A 19040-nucleotide genomic window follows, 5' to 3' on the forward strand; every position below is an offset into this window, starting at 1 on the left:
ATTCAAATCTAATAATTATTACAACTTTTTTACTAGGTTGCATAGAGGTCTTATCTATGCGCGGTGGATAAGAAAAAAATAATTATTTTATCAAATTGACTTTGTAATGATCAAAATATATTAAATGAAGTTACAAAATATTACATCATTTTTCTTTAACAATTCTAGCACCACTTGTTCTTTGGCCACTTCTTTCATGACTTTGCCTTGATCCATAGCCATTGTCAATTAAGAGAATATCTAGCTCTTCATCAACGAACAATACATCCACCTCCATCGCTTAGAGATATCCTACAAACATTAGCTCTTCCACTACTTTAGCACAAGTCTTGACTTATTGAAGGGCCAAAATGTGACTTTTCCTTATTCTTGGCAAGCATCCTTCTTAAGGTTCAAACAAAACCCTTGTATATTTTGAGAGATTATTGTCAAATCCCTTGATCTTGAAGCCATCTCAATAAGCACCATGCTAAAGTTCTTCCTCATCTCCATCAACATGAAGTACAACATAGAAGTTCCTATCCACCAATGGACACCTAGTCAACTTCTTGAGGGATGCCTTGTTTCGCATGGCTCATTGCATGCATGATTTGGATAAATGTTCTCCTTGTTTTTCCCTTTGGATACAACTTGACATCCGCTTTTGGAATGTAATGGCAAACAACCTTCAAATTTCTCTTCATTATTACTAACACGATCTAGAAATTAGAAGAAAAGACTAGAGAGATAATCACTTGCATATCTTTCCTTAAGTTTCCCCAAAGAGAATGTTGTAATGGGCGTGAGGGTTTTCTTGTTGAAGCTAAGTGATGACCTTCATCTTTCATTATGCACTTGATGATTGTCGTGGAGAGCCCTCTCCGCCTCCACCATGTTCACTTGAAAAACTTTCACCAACTCAACAAAGTTTACCTCCGTTCCATCACCATTACATTACGGTGCCTTAGGAACCTAGCTCTTGCCGCCCAACACATAGACTTATGCATGCAAGTGTTATTTGTGAGTCTTAACTTAGTCATTAACCACGATCATGAGTTTGCATTGTCTTTCACCTCCAAACATTGAACTGTCTTTCCTACTACTTTGTGTCTCATTGCATGCATGCCTTGTGACTTACACTTTATATATTTGTTTCAAAGTCAATTTGAAATATACATGGCCTTATCATTATACACAACCTCCTAGGCCATATGTGACGGATTGAGCCTACTTGTGCTTTGTCAATACGATTTTGCATTCCCTAAGGCTAATCCAAAAAACGTTGGCATCACTTGAGATATTATTGGAATGTCCATGTAGTTAGGGTCTAATGGAAGTGATAGCGTTAGGTTAATAGTGCCTAGTGAAACATTTCAGCTAATTGGTACTCTAAACTACGTTCGCTTCGTTTGGTTAACTAGTGCCTAGTAGCGAAACAATTGAGAGAGAATTGGCTTTCTAAACTGCATTCTCAACTACGTTCGCTTCGTTGCCAAGGTGCAAGCAAGCCCATCGTCGGCTGTGTTCTCTGCGAAGGTACACACAGAGAGAGAGAGAGAGAGAGAGAGAGAGAGAGAGAGAGAGAGCGTGTGTGTGTTGTGTAACATAGAACCGATCCGGGAAGAACAAGTATGGCCGTACGTTAGGGTAAGTAAGCTTAACCCAGGCAAACAGGTATGACGCCACTCTTTCTCATAATTTGTGAAGCTCAGTTGTTCGTTTGTCTTCTTGCTCTAATTCCAAGCTGTTCCGCTTAAGAATGAGTTCGTTGGTCATCAACTAGGACACTGTTTCCAACGGCATATGTCTCTTTGAGAAATTATTCCTCGAGCATGAGTTATGTTGTATCTAGAAAGGACTTAGTTATGGTGCAACTTTGTCGAAAGAAGCGAATGGGTACTACAGGGGCTCTTCTCGAAGAGCAGGATCTTCATATACCACAAATAATACCGGGGAAACATAACTATCTAGTGATGTCGTTGTCTATTGCAAATCCACGTGGCAAGGTGAGAAAAATATGGTAGGCCATTTGACAATCCTAAAACAACCCAAGTTGTTATTAATTTCCCCATTAAGTTAGTGTAGGGCTCAAAAGCACAATATAGCATAATATAGTTGTGAAGAAATGGTAGAGTGTGTAGTGGAGACGACACAATGTTAGTCAAACATTAGTAGTGAATGGACTTAGAAACTTAAATCAAGATGATTGCACTCTGTTGACTGATCAAGGTGGTAGCACCTTTGGAAGAAGTGTGCATTGTGGAGGGAGTAAACACAATCCTTTTTTGGGGGGAGGGGAGGGTGTTAAAGAAGACATCCGAGAATGAGGACAACAATGAAGGGAGTGAAATAGAGTGCTCTTTAGCTTCTATGATAAAGAAGATGATTCTAGTTATTTTGAAATGCATCGCGATACCTATGAATTAGCTAAAGAAGGTATCAGGTAACGAGGACAATAGTGAAAGGAGTTAAATACAATGCTTAGTAGCTTCGGTGATGAAGAGGATGACCCTAATAGATTCAAAATGCATTGCAACACGTCTGAATGAGCTAGGTAGCAATCTTGGATGATGGGTAGAGCTGATATTAGAGACCTTCTAGAGCAAGGGTGATTGTTGGAGTGTATGAGCGACAAGATGTAGATTGGTTAGTAGATGTAAATGCAAATGACATCACCTTCGCTAAGTAGAACATTGCTGTAAATCAAGGCAGAATGTTGGTGGAGATGGATAGTAGCTTAGCTTGGGAGAGTGTGTAGACAGTAGAGAGAGTGTGTGCGGTCATGCTCGGCACTTGGTTGATTGAAGAGTGAAGTACAAAGTACAAAGTACAACCCTTAGACTTTAGGTTTGTGTAAGTGGCTTAAAGTGTGTTCACACACAAATGTGTGTAATGTGCGGTAGTGATCAAACTGTTCAACATAAATACACAAATGAAGAATAATGTGACGGGGGGAAAAAAACCTCTCTTATGGAGAGTAAAAAGTGCCCCAATGTCCTACGAGTAGATCACCGACACTCTTGTGTGAGTGTATCATTGTCATCATGCAAAGACAACATTAGTCTAGTTTTCATCGGTGTGCTTACTGACTTGTAATCCTAGAAACCAATTCTCTCAAGGAGTTTACCAATATATCCAGATTGTGACAAACCAATGCCTCTAGTATCATGAATATATTGAATGCCCAAATAGTAATATAAAGGTCCAAAATCTGACATCAAAAGTTTGTCGCAAACTTTTCTTAAATGGTGAAATTTGATCAGCATGTGGCCTTGTGAGCAGAAGATCATCTACATAAAGACAAATAACTAGGAAAAATCCCCCCTCTTTGCATATGTAACGAGTAGACTCTGATGGGGTGTTAATGAACCCTTGGTTGAGTAAGAAGGCATCAATTTTGTCATACCAAGCTCGTGGAACTTGTTTCAAACCATACAAAGCCTTTTTCAGCTTGCATACCAAGTATACGGATCCTTTAACTGCAAAACCCAATGGGCTACTGAACATACACTTCTTCTTGAAGTTCCCTATGTAAAAATGCAGTTTATATATCAAGCTGGTGCACAATCCAACCATAATGGACAACCAATCTTACCATACACTTAATAGTGGTCATACGGGATGTAGGAGCAAATGTCTTCTCATAATCAATGCCTTCCTTTTGCGTATAGCCTTTTGCCACAAGCGTGGCCTTTTACTTATCAATGGATCCATATGTCAGAGTGCAGCGATGCGAAAGCGTAAGACCAAAAGAGAGAGAACGCAGAGAGAGGAGAGAGAAAGAGACAGTGGAAGATGAAAATCTGCTGTATAAGTGTGCTGTATACAAAGATATGCAGATATATACACGGGCGCAGTGCGCTGGACTGCGTGTCTCCACCTCGACGATGCAACCTACTGTTCGTCTCGAAGCCCGCCTGCAGTCTGCACGATCTCCTGTCTGAAATCTGCGAACAGAGATGGAATCTGCATGTATCTCCAGCTTGGAACCTGCGTACAAAAGTGACTGAAGACTGTTGAAAAGTCGGCTATAAATAGCCAAAAAAACTGGGCGCCAAAATATGCAGGTCGGCTGCATTAAATGCAGCCGACTGCCAGAAACAGGTCGGATTGCCACGTGGCAGTCCAATTGTACAGTCCGACTGCAGTCCGACTGGCTGCGCAACTAGGTGCTCTAATCGCTAACACCCCCTCTCAGAGCCTGGGTGGGGCAGAAGCTTGAGGGATCTGGCATGTCTCCGAAGTAGAGCCTGGGGAAGTGCCTTCGTAAACAAATCTGCAAGATTGTCCTCCGTCTTGCAGTACTCCATAGCGATGGTCTCATCCAGAAGCTTCTCTCTGATGAAGTGGTACTGGATTTCTATGTGCTTCGTCCGGGCATGGAAAACAGGATTCCTTGCTAAGGCAATGCAACTCTCATTGTCGCATTGCAGCAAAGTAGGACGAGTCTGGGGGCAGCCAAGCTCCTCCAATAATCTCCGAAGCCACACAGCCTCACATGTGGTGGAAGAAATGGCCCGATACTTCGCCTCAGTAGTCGAAAGGGCTACCGTGGGCTGCTTCTTGCGACTCCATGAGATAACATCAGCACCCAAGGTAAAACAGTAACCTGTAGTAGACCTCATGTGGTCCACATCACCAGTCCAATCCGAGTCGCTCCAACCTGCAACTACAAGATCTGAACGACCTGTGCCTGCTGGATAATGAATCCCTAAATCAGATGTCCCCCTCAAATACCGAAGTATCCTCTGGGCAGCCTGCCAATGCACCGTCTGAGGTTCACTCATGAACCCTGCCAAGAGCCCAATAGCAAAACAAAGATCAACACGAGTGTTGAGGAGCCAAATCAATGATCCAATCAACTGACGATAGCGGGAAGCATCCGCCATGGGAGAAGTTGAATGTGAAGTGGCCTTCCAGTTTGGATCCATAGGAGTAGAAATGGTCCGACAATCCTCCATCGCAAAAGAAACCAAGAGCTTCTGTACATGTCTCTGCTGAGAGATGAAAATCCCCCTCTGAGACTGATAAATCTCATGGCCCAAGAAGAAATGGAGTAGACCCAAATCCATCATCTCGAACGTCTGATGTAAAGCTGCCTTCGTCTCTTTGACCTTCTGTGCATGATCACCTGTGACAATCAAATCATCAACATACAACACAAAAAGCACATAACCAACCTCGGAAGTGTGGACATAAAGCTGTGGATCGGCCTTGGAACGCCGATATCCCAACTGTGACTGAAGGAACGAATCAATCTTCTCGTTCCATGCACGCAGAGCCTGCTTGAGGCCATACAAGGCCTTCTTCAACCTGTAGACTTTCCCATCTAAAGATCCAAAGCCAGGAGGCTGCTCTACATAGATCTCCTCCTTCAAATCACCATTGAGGAAGGCCGACTTCACATCCAACTGGTAGATAGGCCATCGTCTATGGCCAGCCAAGGCAAGAACAGCTCGGATAGTCACCATACGAGCAGTGGGGGCAAAAGTATCATGACAATCAATCCCTGGGCGCTGTGCAAAACCTTTAGCAACAAGGCGAGCCTTGTGCTTGTCCAAAGAACCATCGCTAAGGTACTTGGTCTTGAAGACCCATTTGACGCCAATCACCTTCTTATTCGGGGGGCGAGGCACGAGTGACCAATTGCCATTCCTCTTAATAGCCTCCAACTCGGCTTCCATAGCTTTCTTCCATGGTGCGGACTGTAAAGCTTCCTTCACGGAGGTGGGCTCTCGATCCTGCATAACACGGGTCATCAAACAATAGTTAGAGCAAGCAAGCTCCGTAGAATGTGCCTGGTGCCTCCGTGACCGCCGCGGATCATCCTGCGGTTCCCACTCCTCAGGAACCCCCTTGATCCCTGAATCTCGGAGTGTGTCACGGGCCCAACGAGGAGGAGGCCGGACCTCTCCTCGTCTCTCTCCATCAACTGAAGACCCTGGGATATCCATCGGTGGTAACTCCTCGGGGGTGACCGGTGGAATAGTAGACTCTGTATCGGAAACAGAATTGGAATTAAAAGGCGCGGACTCCAAAGGAACTGTCTCGGGAGCCCAACTCTCCCCTGGATCTCCAAGAACGGGATGCTCCTCACCCGCTGCTATGGCCGGAACCTCCACGAACCACACATCTCGACTGGTGTATACATCCCGCTTGACGGGATCATACAAACGATAGCCTTGGGACTGAGAGCTGTAGCCAACAAACACCTGTCTTCGGGAAGCTGCTTCAAATTTATCATGATGAGTCTTGGGAATGTGAACATAGGCATCACACCCAAAAACCCTAAAATAAGAAACATCGGGCTTAGACCCAAAGTAAGCCTCAAAATGTGTCATCCCCTCAACGGCCGAAGTGGGGGATCGGTTAAGGATGTGGACTGCAGTAGCCACAGCCTCGGCCCACAGAAACTGAGGTGTCTGTCGGTGCTCCATCATGGTGCGCACCATCTCGATCACACTTCGGTTCTTCCGTTCAAGAATGCCATTTTCTTGAGGAGTGTTGGTGTTAGCAAACTCTTGGTGAATGCCTTTATCTGCACAAAAATGAGTAAACTCATTAGAAACAAATTCACTACCCTTGTCGGATCGCAAGGTCTTCAATCGCCGGCCGGATCGGTTCTCCTCAAAGAGAAGCCAATCCTTAAAGTGGGAGAAAGCCTCTGACTTCAACGCCAAGAAATAGGCCCAAGTCATCCTGCTGTAGTCATCTACGATCAACATGAAGTACGAGCTTCCTCTCAAGGACTCGTTCCTCATAGGGCCACAAAGATCCGTAGATACAAGCTCCATCGGTGAAGTAGACCGCCGCGAAGCTTTGTTGGGAATCGCATCCTTATGCTGTTTCCCACGAATGCAGGAGACGCATGGCTGTTGGCTCACCACTATGTCCGACAACCCTCGAACAAGATGTCCACGTGACACCCTTCGAAGATAATCATAGTTGAGGTGACCAAACCGAGCATGCCATAGCTCTGACTGTGTCTGAGAGGTAAGAAGAAGAGTAGGGAGGGCGGTAGAAGACGTCAGTTTGTAGATGGCATTCTCCTCATATCCTGATGAGAGAACCTTCCTCGATCCACGATCAAGGACTTGCACCGAATCACTGTCAAACTCCACCAAAAGTCCAAGGGAACAAATCTTATGAACCGAAAGTAGATGATACCCCAAACCTAGCACATGCAAAACCTCTGAGGTATGGGTACCACCATGTCCATCTGGAATAAGCTGCATCTCATCCCTTCGGCAATAGACACCGAAGAGCTATCTCCAATGAGAATCTGCCCACGCGAAGGTCGCAACTGGGCAACACCAACTGATGAAGGAGTCATGTGCCGGGAGACACCACTATCAACGATCCACTCTCGAGCCTGGGGAGCTGTCATCGCAGCATCAGAAGCATTCCGTGTAGAGTCCTCAATGATAGCTAGATGAAGAAACGCAGCTGATGAGGGTGCAGCCACCGCTCCAAAATCCTTCGTGTCCTTCTTGTCTTTGTCAGGGCAATCCTTCTTCCAATGGCCAGTCTTTCCACAAATATGGCATGTGGATTCTTTGTCCTTGTCCTTCTTTGACTTGTTGTCCTCCTTCTTCTTCTTTTGGTCCTTCCCCTTCTTCTGAGAGGCTTGACCTGTCAAGGCTTCCGACTTGGAAGCATGCTGTCCCTTCAGTTGTTCCTCTTGGTCCAAGACCATAGGAACCAGCTCTTCCCACCGAAGAGTAGACTCACGCCCCGAAGCAATAAGGGCAGAATAGAAAGCACCGAATCGTGGCGGCAACTGGGACAAAAGTGTGATCGCCATGTCTTCGGAGGAAATCAGCTTCCCCGCATTCTGAACCTACATCTGAAGCTGTCTAAGCTTGCTGATGTGCTCCCGCAACGAAGAAGACTTGTTCACGGACAAGGTCCGCATCTGCACCTCCAAAGAAACCCGCTTCATAAGGGTCATCTGGTTATACATCTGATCAAGCTCCAGCCATATCTCCCGAGCCACCATCAAGTGCTCGATGTGGGCTATCACGGCTGTAGTACAAGACAGAAAAAGAAAAGAACGAATCCGGGCATTCAGTTTGTCCCAGTGAGACTGTGCCTTGGCCAACTCCGCACGAGCATCGGAAGAGAGTTTGGACTCATCTCTCACCGAGGGCCGGTCGATCTCCTCCTGTACATGCTCCGCCAAATCGTAGGACTCAAGGATGGCCAACATCATCACGCGCCAGATGCGGTAATTGTCGCCATCGAGCTTTTGATCTGCGGGAAGAGCCGGTAAGACAGGCACCTTCCGGTCCATGATCGTCTGGAACTCCAAGTCAATCTCTGTAGACATCTTCACCTGTAATGCCTTCACAAGCGCAAAAGCAGCCCCCTCTGATTGTGAAAACGCAGCCTGCTAGGGCTCTTTCTTCCGCGTCCCAAACCTTCTTCACCCGCCGGAGGCGATGAAAAGCAAAACTTGCACTTGAAGACTGAAAACTCAGCCTTCCTCCTCTTCAAACAGCAGCAAACAGCAGCAAATCCACCAATTGGACTCCTTTCCTGCGCGCCCACGCTCGCTTCAGCCTTGTTCCGAGGCGCAGCCCTCCCGCTCGCCCTCAAACGCTGGAAACGCAGCCTTGTGTTGCGATGGAAACTCCTCTTCAGGTTGGTTCTTCACTCAGCTAGCCCTTCTACACTGCTCTGATACCATGTCAGAGTGCAGCGGTGCGGAAGCGTAAGACTGAAAGAGAGAATGCAGAGAGAGGAGAGAGAAAGAGACAGTGGAAGATGAAGATCTGCTGTATAAGTGTGCTGTATACAAAGATATGTAGATATATACACGGGCGCAGTGCGCTGGACTGCGTGTCTCCACCTCGACGATGCAACCTGCTGTTCACCTCGAAGCCCGCTGCAGTCTGCACGATCTCTTGTTTGAAATCTGTGAACAGAGACGGAATCTGCACGTATCTCCAGCCTGGAACCTGCGTACAGAAGTGACTGAAGACTGCTGAAAAGTCGGCTATAAATAGCCAAAAAAACTGGGCGCCAAAATATGCAGGTCGGCTGCATTAAATGCAGCCGACTGTCAGAAACAGGTCGGACTGCCACGTGGCAGTCAGACTGTACAGTCCGACTGGCTGCCCAACTAGGTGCTCTGATCGCTAACACCATATGCTTTTCATGACTTTTTTTCCAACAAGCAATGTAACTTAATCCCATGTTTGATTCTTCGTGATAGAAATATATTCAGCTTGCATTGCTGTGATCCTATGCACACACTATTGTGGATCCTCAAAAGAATCAGGCTTATCATTAATAAGTGTGTTTGTTGCCATAACAAATTCCATAGTATTAGCATGATCATGTAGATGTGTTTGTCTTTGAGTACGACCAGCAAAAGGAGCATCCAAATGACTGTCTTGGAGAGTTTGCAAGTATCATCTAGGTATATGTTTAGCCTCTTGATTATGTACATGCTCTTGATGAACCTCATGTTCAACATCTTACTGAATATTTAGATCAGCCATAGGCTGAATTTTTGCATTATTTAATGGAGCAGTTGGTTGAACATTTTGTTCATTTAATGAAGCCCTAGTTGTATCATCAAAAGAAATAGGCAAAAAACCTTCAAACACATCTTTTGCAGCCTGATATGTGTCATAACCAGCAAAAGATAATTTTGATTTTTCATAAAAAATCACATTTCTACTGACAAAAACTTTCTTGGAAATAGAATCATACAATTTTACCCTTTACTTTTACTATTGTACCCCTCAAATATCCACTTGATAGCCTTATTGTCCAACTGTTTTCTTTATACTTTGGGAATATGAGCATAGACGAGGCACCCAAAAGTACGAAATTGACCAATTGAAGGTTTATGGCTGTTTCAAGCCTCAAAAGGTGCAATATTTTTCAATGCTTTAGTAGAGCATGTATTCAAAATGTGACAAGCACTCATAATTGCTTCCACAATGAGCTTGGCCCAGACAGAAGATGCACATATGTGAATGCTCACGGAATAAAAGTCACCGTAACTGAGCCACATTATACTTTTTGATGTGGTTGCAATGATAAAAGTTGCTTAGAACAACTTAAGGAATGGAGGGGTCACCATTCCTAAAATTTAGGGAGATACTATTTTTGGACCCCCAGAATTTGTTCACGTCATTAGCTTTGTTTTTGCACGAGGATTAATTCTCTGGCCTGTGCCAATGTCAAATTTTGCATCGATCATGGAGAATTTTAGACCGGAAGGTTTAAATGGGAAAATTATTATATGTATGCCACACATGAACAAGGTTTTTTTCAGCTCTGATTTAGTGCAGTTTTGGTCACAAAAAATGCTTTCCTAAAAGGGATGTTGTTCTGGACATGCTGGACAGTAAGAACAGTGAATTCAGGGATTTGCAGACTGCAATTCTGCACATGAATCATTGAGTTGTGGTCACAAAAAATGCTTTCCTAAAAGGGATGTTGTTCTTGACATGCTGGACAATAAAAACAGTGAATTCAGGGATCTGTAGATTGCAATTCTGCACATGAATCATTGAGTTTTGGTTACAGAAAATGCTTTCCTAAAAGGGATGTTGATCTGGTCATGTTGTATTGTACTTATCCGGCTGGGATTTACTTAGAAGAGATGAAAACCAACTGTTCACAGGTTATGTATTTTGGAACATTTCATTTTTATAGCTTTCCATCTTTTAATTGATAAAGAAATACTGAGAGGGGCGCGAGTCTTCGGGGCCAATTTGGTGTTGAGCGAGGGCGTGAGGTCTCTGTTTGTACGTGTATGTGTGTGTGTGAAAAGACTAGGTATTAAATGAAGGAGCTATCGCTTTATGTGAGTCATAAACGGTTTCATGGTTCTATCCTCGGGATTTGAATTATTTTCTGTAAGAATTTAAGCTCGGACAGTTTTGGGTGAAAAGGCCATATACACAAGTTTTACAGAGATTACAGGACTAGAGAGATGGCAGACATGGATAAAGGCAAAGGAGAACTCCCTCATGAAGAAGAGAGTTCTTCTTCTGCTCATAGATACCAAAGAGAGAGTATTGGTGCACAGGTGTCAGCACCATCTAGAACCGACATTGAACCACAGGATGAGGAGCAAGAACAGGAGGACTTGTTTATGGCACAACTCCTCAGTATGGTTGACTCTTTTCAACAACTTGTAAAGAATCCTCGGATGAAAAAATTTTTGAAGTCACATAATGAGGATTCTCAGGCTGAGTCATCACATCATATCATGGAGTGCTCAAAAAGGCAAACCTCTAAAGTGCGTGAGCATGTGGAAGTGCGTGAACATGTGGAAAAGACGCCAAATATGGAGACAGGCCTAGTGCAACAAGAAGCACACCAAGGAGTGAATGGTCAAGGTAGTTATGTACAAGTGGCACAATAGACTATTCTTCTTCAGTTTGCTACTTATCTTGGTTACTTTGGTGCTGGGTCAGTTTTTCAAGCAATGGCTGGATTACCCACAGGTTATCAGGGATACTTGCCTAGAGGGCTGAAACCAGCCTTCCTTCTCAGATAGGGTGGTTTAACTTGATTAAGCACTTAATTATAGCAATTAGCAAATGAACATAAACTGAAATGCTCACTTTACCTTCATAAACTTGGATAGTGGACACCCTGTTGGCCCCAAAACTGGCGCCCCTTTCGGTATTTCTTTAATTTCAATTGCTGATGGATAAATTACAAGCCGAGATTTCACAATCTCCTTGGCTGATTCAAAAGCCCCTTGCTGTTCCAATAATCAGCAAAGCATTCGGGCAAATTGCCCCTTGATTTTCACCCAGGACTTGCTCTAATGGAACCCCAGCTGGTCAAATGCTGCCCCAAATTCACAATAGATGGGCTGGCATCTGAAATCCTCACAATTCCACGAATTTCTGGTGCTGATTTCAGTGTGTACAATGCCTTTGACTGATAGCACAGGTCCCAAGGTGGTTGCTAAACCCTAATTACTGCTGTAATTTAGGGTTTACAGCAGTAAACTCTCTGCTGTCCACCAAATTTGGCTGTACTCTGCTACCCATGGCTGAGAATTGCTGAGAATACTTGAGCATAGACTGGAGGAGATGAGAGAATGCTATAGAAAGAGAGAAAATCAGCTGAAATGTATCTTTTGATTCGTAGCTCTGATGACAAATTTGATGGCATACTTGAGCATAGACTGGAGGAGATGAGAGAATGCTATAGAAAGAGAGAAAATCAGCTGAAATGTATCTTTTGATTCGTAGCTCTGATGACAAATTTGATGGCACCAACAGCTTCAAAAGGGGGGTAAAACATTAGCTCGGCTGGTGAGCCCTCCTCTCCTGCTGCCACCTCTCTTGAGGCGGAAGAGAAAACTTGTTGCCCCCTGTCCTATCGTGGCGCGCGATCAGTCGTCGTCGCCTCTCAGAGCCAAATTTGATCACCTCCTCTCCCTCCTCCAAGCTCCAAATGGCTGCCATTTAGCTTCCACCACCCTCGAACAGCCTTTTCCCTACTTGCATGGGAAAATTTTGCCAAGTGGCAGCCTTCCTAATGCATTTTCAGCGATTAAATTAATTTTTCAAAATTAATGAATTCTGAAAATTAATTTAAGCCCTTTTGACCCTGTCCAAAATTAAACATGCCTATTTGGAATGAAATTGGCTAGGCCATTTGCAACTTGGAGTGGTTCCCAACCTGTGTTGACCCTTAGACTAGCATTAATTAATTAATTAATGCTAGTCCCTAGTGTCACCGCTGACATTTAATGGCCAAACAATTGTCCTGGGGTTCAACCTGGCACCTATTGACCACCAAAACCCAGTTGGCATAACTTAACACAACTTTTGCCTTTAACATCCACTGCATCCTCGGGGTCCTTGGCCCGTTTCCATGAAATAATTGCCATGTGCATCACATGTGCTAAACAACCTTGCACATTTGATTAGTAACTTAATCAAATGTTACTAGCAAGATTAGAGCATCTCAAAATTTCACGTCCTCGTGACAAGGGCCACCAGGAATGATACCTATTGAGGCAGTGAACCCACTTTATGCTAATATTGGTCTACATAATTACCAGACTTTGCAGAGTTCTTATTTAATGCCTGGAGTACAAAATGCAGCGGCTGGTTTTTTTCAGCCTAGTGGGCATATGGCAGCTAAGACAAGTGAAATGAATGCTGATAATGCGCTTAAGGGATTCCCCTTTTTACAGCCACGTGTCTATGAATGCCAAAAAGTGCAAAGCCTAAAGACTATAAAGAGGGTGTCAGGCATTAAAGTTTGAAACCTTCAGTGGTATGCAAGATAAGCTGAAAGCTTTGACATTTATACAGCAGTTTGATGCAGCTTACACTGGAGGGAATTTTATTGAGACTTCTAAGGTGCAAAAGGCTGCAACTTTTTTGAAAGGTAATGCTTTGCAATGGTGGAACATATTGTTGATGCAAGGATATGCACTTGCCACTTGGGTCCATTTTAAACAGTTGTTTGCAGCCTCATGTTTAACTAACACGTTTGAAGTAGATGTCATGACTGTATGGCATAAATTGGACGTGGCAAATTGTGCGGATTTAGAAGAGTACAATAATAAATTTTGGGAAGCACTTTTGCCCGTGAGTTCTTACAGGATAGTGCCCCTGTCAGAACAAATTGAAAAGTACTGTTGCGGTTTGCCCGAAGCCATCAGGGATTATTGTACCAAGGCCAGGGTTACAAATATGGTACAGTTAGTTGACGCTAGCTACTAGGAGTGACACCAGGTGCGGTAGAAGAGCCAGAAACTGACATTGCAAGTGTAGACAGTCTCTGATGTTGACACTTGGTGGAGGTGAAGGTCACTAGCTATGAAGGAGATCCTAGATGTAGCAAATGCAAATGGGTGGAGTCTATTGACTACCAAATGGGTTCAGGGGCTGCTAATTTGACGCCAAGATGATGAAGTTGCTAGGTGATGGAGAAGCCAGTGCGACAGCCAAACACAAGCTGGTGATGCTGCCTAGAGGAGAAGCTGATGCCAGCTGTCAGAAGCCAGCACCAAGAGTAGGAGTGCTGTTGCTAGGGATAGAGGAGAGGTGCCAGCTGAAGAAGAGGGAGGCTGCCACCAAAACACAGTCCTGATGATGATGGAGGCTGGTGCCTAGTAGTAGGAGATGATTATGGCGGAAGGAGAGGAGAGAGAAGAAATGGTCTCATGAAGTGATTGAGTGTGGTGTGAAGTGGTAAAGAATGAATGGAAGGTGCCGAATATATAGGCACAAGCAGTCTCCAGTCTCGCCCATTGAAGTCTCTCAAGTGGCACTTTGACTCTCTCGGGAGGTCCTAGAAAGCCTTTTTGCAGCCGGAAACAAAAACCAAAAATGGGAATGAAGAAGGGAACTGTACAGAATGATTTGGTTTCTCAACATAGGGATGCTTGAAGAGGTGATTTGGGTTATGGGTTGCTGAAGGTAAGAGCTGAAGATTCTATGAACAGCAAGATGGATTTTATTTACTGTTGTATGGATCAGAAACATGAGCAAGGATGCTGAGGTAGATCTGCATTTTGAATGCAGATGAAGAAGGGAATTATGTGTTTTGGCTGCAGTAGCAATCCAGAGCAGTAAGAGATGCATTTAGGTAGTAGCAGATTGAATTATGATGTAGAATGTTGCATGGCAGGCAGTCAGAGAGGACAGCACCAGCTGCATTTTGGCTGCAGCAGGGTCATAATCATGGTAATTGTGAAACATTTCACCCTTGAAACATTGTGTTTCACCCTAAAATGTTTCACCTTTGGGCAAGTCCCAAGCGAAACGCTAAGTGAAATAGTTGAATATAGTTTTCTGTATAAACGAGTTGCAACTTACATATTTATACCATGCGGATTCTTTCATGTCAACAAATAATATCAGCAATGCTTTTAGTGAAACATTTCAGGTGTTTCACGTTTTAGTGCCAGTGAAATGCGTTTTGCGGTTACCATGGTCGTAACAGATGCGGTATGGCAGTCATAGGCGTTGCAACTGCAGCAGTTGTGGCTGTTTGGAAGTAGTTGTGCCAGCAGTAGGGACAGTTATGGGTACCAAAATTTGCTGTGGAGAGGCTGGACACTGATGTAGAAAACGTGATAACTGAAGCATGGATAATGGGGGATGAAAGTGGCTCTCCTCCTTGCTCCCCTTGTATAGAGTTTGAGCGGGCATGTATCTTACCTGAACTCATCATTAACAAATATTTTGTTTGGCCTAATTTGCCTTGCTTAATGGGCCATGGTTTCCTGTACAAATTTTTTTCATTAAAAAGTTCATGATTCAGCTAGTCCATAATCCACATCTTTAATACAAGTACATACAGCAAAACTTGTTTTTCAATTACAAAGTGTTGTGAACAAACCAGCAAGTAAGCCATGTGGCTCATTGAAACTGATTTTTTGATCTGAGAAGCCACACTTGGTGCAAGGACGATAGAGTGGACTTACAGTTCTGCTGCCAAAGTAATTGAAGTGCTTGAATACTTGCATAACCATTAGAAAGGTGCTCAGTATGCATGTTTGTAAGAACACATCAAACATCATACAGCAGGTGACAAAATTCTGCAACTGTTCAAGGTAGGGCGAGTTAAGTTAATTGTGTGTGTATGCGTGTTGTGAAGGATTTTAGATCGAACCTTCAATTTCTCCTGCTGTTCTGATGGTATGCTGAATTTTGGATTCTGCTGTGGTAAAACACCCCAACCAGCATTTCAGTGATGGTTTAACGGCTTTGGCTTCCTTTTATAGCATGTGCAAGTTGCATTTAATTTGTCCACGCTGTTGATTTACGCAATTTCTCTTATCACACCTTATTCAGCATCGAATTATTTGCAGTTTGCCAGCTCCTGAATGGCTCATTTGCATCCACATGTTTTGGGAGGGAGGGTTCCCCTTGGAGGAGTCATACCTTCACCAGGCTTATTGGAGCAGAAAATAGCAACTCAACATGCTGAAATTCAGGCCCTTATAACCGAGAATTCAAGGCTGGCAACCACACACGTGGCTCTCAGACAAGAGCTTGCAGCCACACAACAGGAGCTAAAGCGAGCTCAGCAAGCATTTGCTTTACTGCAAACAGAGAAAGAGCAGCAAGTAAGAACTCTTGCTGAACAAATAGCTAAATTGGAGGCAGACATGCGTGCAACAGAGCCTCTCAAGGCTGAGCTTGAAAATGCAAAAGCTGGAGCTCACAAACTAATTGCAATTAGGCAAGATCTCAACAATCAAGTTTCACAGCTTACAAAGGACTTGCTAGCAGCACGCACAGAAGCACAAAAAACTCCTGCCTTGAAAGCAGAGATGGAGACCTTACACCATGAGACAACTCTTGCAAGGTGTGAGGTTAAAGCTGTTTACTCATATCTAGCTGTAAGGTATCAGGTTTGTGCTCACTGGATGGTTTGATTCAGGGCTGCTTTGGAGTATGAGAAAAAAGCCCGTGCAGAGTTGTTGGAGCAAAGAGGGGCTATGGAGACGAACCTTGTCTCAATGGCAAGAGAGGTGGAGAAGCTCCGTCTTGAGCTTGCCAATACTGAAAGAAGTACTCGTGGTATCACCATTTGGTTTACAGAATATGGTTCATAATCTGAAGCCACATTTAAACTGAAATAATCTCTGTTTTTGACAACACAGTTGGCTCATACACCAGTGCATATGGAGTTGCAGATTCTGCTTATCCATCCGCAGGATTGTATGGAGATGGCTATAGCTTGTCTCAGGTCTGAAGACTGCAACCTTTGCAAGGAAATTGCTACTTTTTTCATCAACTTTGAACATGTTGGTGGATTTTATTAATTCCTGTTAAAAGGTTTACAACGTGCCTCTTTTCGTTTTTCAGATTTCACTGGCTGCAGAGAAAAGCATCCCATACGGTTCTGCCTCAGCTGCAGCATGGGGAGCTTATGATTTGCAGCGTGGGATTGGAGGCCATTTACGAAGATGAGTTTTTGTTTCTATGAGGTCACGTGGCTCTATCGCCTCATGACTGATGAGGACAATGGCTCTTTATGCTGTTTTGTATTACAGCTTGAGTGGCCATCGAATAAGCTCTGAGACCAGTCTGGGCCATCCATTAAGCTCTAAGGCCAGTCCTTTTGAGAACATCTGCCAAAACTGAAAGACCTATAATCACAATAGAGAAGACTTATAATATATGCTTCAATGTTGCAGGGAATTTAATGATTGTAAGTATACAGATATGCTGAAAGAACAGTGTATTTCTGAACCTGAACTGGCACCTGGCTCTAAAAACAGAAACAAGAAGAGTGTTTTTTTTGGTTCCAAATCTTTTCCCAACCAAACTGATAAATCTTGTGTTTTTGTTATCATTTTGCAGATATGTGCCGACTCTGAGAATTCTGATAATAGACTATAACAGTAGGCTAGCACTTTTGTAGTTGACTCTTAACATTACATGAAGAATGCAGTGCTAGTTCAAGGTCATGGAATTGCTTATATTTGCTTTTAGTATTAGGGCTTGAATATTTTCCCTGCCACTTGGTGTAGTATATCTATCATTGGCAGTGGTCTTGTTAGAAGTTTTTTTGTTTTCTGCAGATCTAGGCTTTATAGTTTCTTTGTCCTATGAAAAGGTATGCACTATGAATTTGGATTCTCTTGAGCCACTTTTGTTGAGGATCCTTCTTTTTTATATATGAAGATGTGTATCTATGTTGGTTGTGGTTTCCCATGAGCTATTGGGATTCCAATGCTCTCTTAATACACAGTTGTAGAGACAGTTTAGCCCAATAATAATGAGGCATGTTCTTTTTAGCTATCAAGGCTTGTGCAATTTTTGCAATGTGCTTGTTTTTCCTTTTAGCAACACCATTTTGGAACTATCTCTGAATTTCAATATTTCAAAAAATTAATGAATTCATTGGAGAAGTGCTCTTCCCCTCTATTTGACCCTAGGAACTTAATTTACACAATTGTTTGTTTTTAAATCAGATTAAAGGGAAGGAATATCTCACTCTTCTCCATAAAGTAGGCAAATGCTTTATATGATCATCAATAGAGGTTATATAATACTTACATTTAGCCATTGATGCAGTATTGGTTGAAGCCTACACATTCAACTATACAACATCAAGTAAATGCTTGCTTATATGTTAATCATTGTGAAATGCATGCCTCATGTATTTTTCAAAATTGATATGCTTCACATCTTTTGCACATTAGTTACTCTAAACTTAGACAAACTTGTCATGATTTTACGTGATTGTTTAATTTTCATTTAATTTTCAATTAGTGTACATTTACATGGTCAATATCTCTATGTCAAATGTCGATATCAGTCAACTTTTGTATCTTATGCAAATATAGAGGTCTTTAGCTTGGGGATATTAACCTCCAAGGTGAATATTTTTTTCATATGCTTCCCTTTTGTGATCGATTTATATCAACTCTTAAAATATTTTGTGAAGTAGTCATTTTGATTGAACTTTCAATCCTTTAGAGGTACTTGAATCCATATATTGTATATTATCACTCAATATTTAACGTATTTGTGTACATTAAACTTTTCATTATCAATTCGATTATTGATAAATACACAATTATTATGTTTTTTTAATTTTTGTTATTTCAACATTTTTTAAATTCTAGATGGTCATTATATCTCCACACCTCAAGGAAGATTGATATGAACCTCCATGTCATACATCAAGTAATGGAGTTGGGATTTAGAGTGTTTGCCACTTTACCCTCGAGGCAATGGATCTCAATCCACTCTTTGTGGCCTCAAGGGAGGTAAATGATTTGTTTTTATCTAAAAATTTGTTGGTTAAGTTAGAATTTTTTGTTATGGTAACAACCATTAGAATTTAGGGGACTTTTCGGTATTTAGAAAATTTAGGTCACTTTTTAGCCACTTGAAATTTAAAGTAAGCAAAATGATATTTTTAAATCACAATTATAGTATTTTTTGTTATCATAACTATAATATCTTTGCCATATCCTCTATATCTTCCCTTACCTTGAGATTGGGCTTTATCACATGCATATTGCTTGTGTGAGTCATGAGATTACCCTTGATTCTCGCCTATAATGGCAACCAATGCGATCTCTACCACACCAC

At 42.8% G+C, this 19040-nt stretch overlaps 1 protein-coding gene across 4 annotated transcripts; it reads left to right on the plus strand.

The window, feature by feature from the left end:
• The first annotated feature begins 1357 nt into the window (after positions 1-1357).
• LOC148016124 (protein FLX-like 2) lies at positions 1358-17246 on the plus strand. Of its 4 annotated transcripts, none has more exons than XM_087664663.1 (5): positions 1358-1515; positions 15797-16296; positions 16372-16511; positions 16595-16680; positions 16800-17246. In XM_087664663.1, exons 2-5 carry the CDS (start codon positions 15812-15814, stop codon positions 16902-16904), a joined length of 816 nt encoding a protein of 271 aa, XP_087520789.1. In that variant the 5' UTR covers positions 1358-1515; positions 15797-15811; the 3' UTR covers positions 16905-17246. The 4 variants fall into 4 exon arrangements, with proteins under 4 accessions (XP_087520789.1, XP_087520791.1, XP_087520792.1 ...); XM_087664665.1 differs by having other exon boundaries at positions 16372-16508; XM_087664666.1 differs by having other exon boundaries at positions 16372-16502.
• The last annotated feature ends 1794 nt before the right edge of the window (positions 17247-19040 follow it).

The sequence above is a fragment of the Lygodium microphyllum genome, chromosome 23 (genome assembly GCF_053477565.2).
Source record: "Lygodium microphyllum isolate KBCC chromosome 23, Lygodium_microphyllum_v1.1.10, whole genome shotgun sequence".
Lineage (NCBI taxonomy): Eukaryota > Viridiplantae > Streptophyta > Polypodiopsida > Schizaeales > Lygodiaceae > Lygodium > Lygodium microphyllum.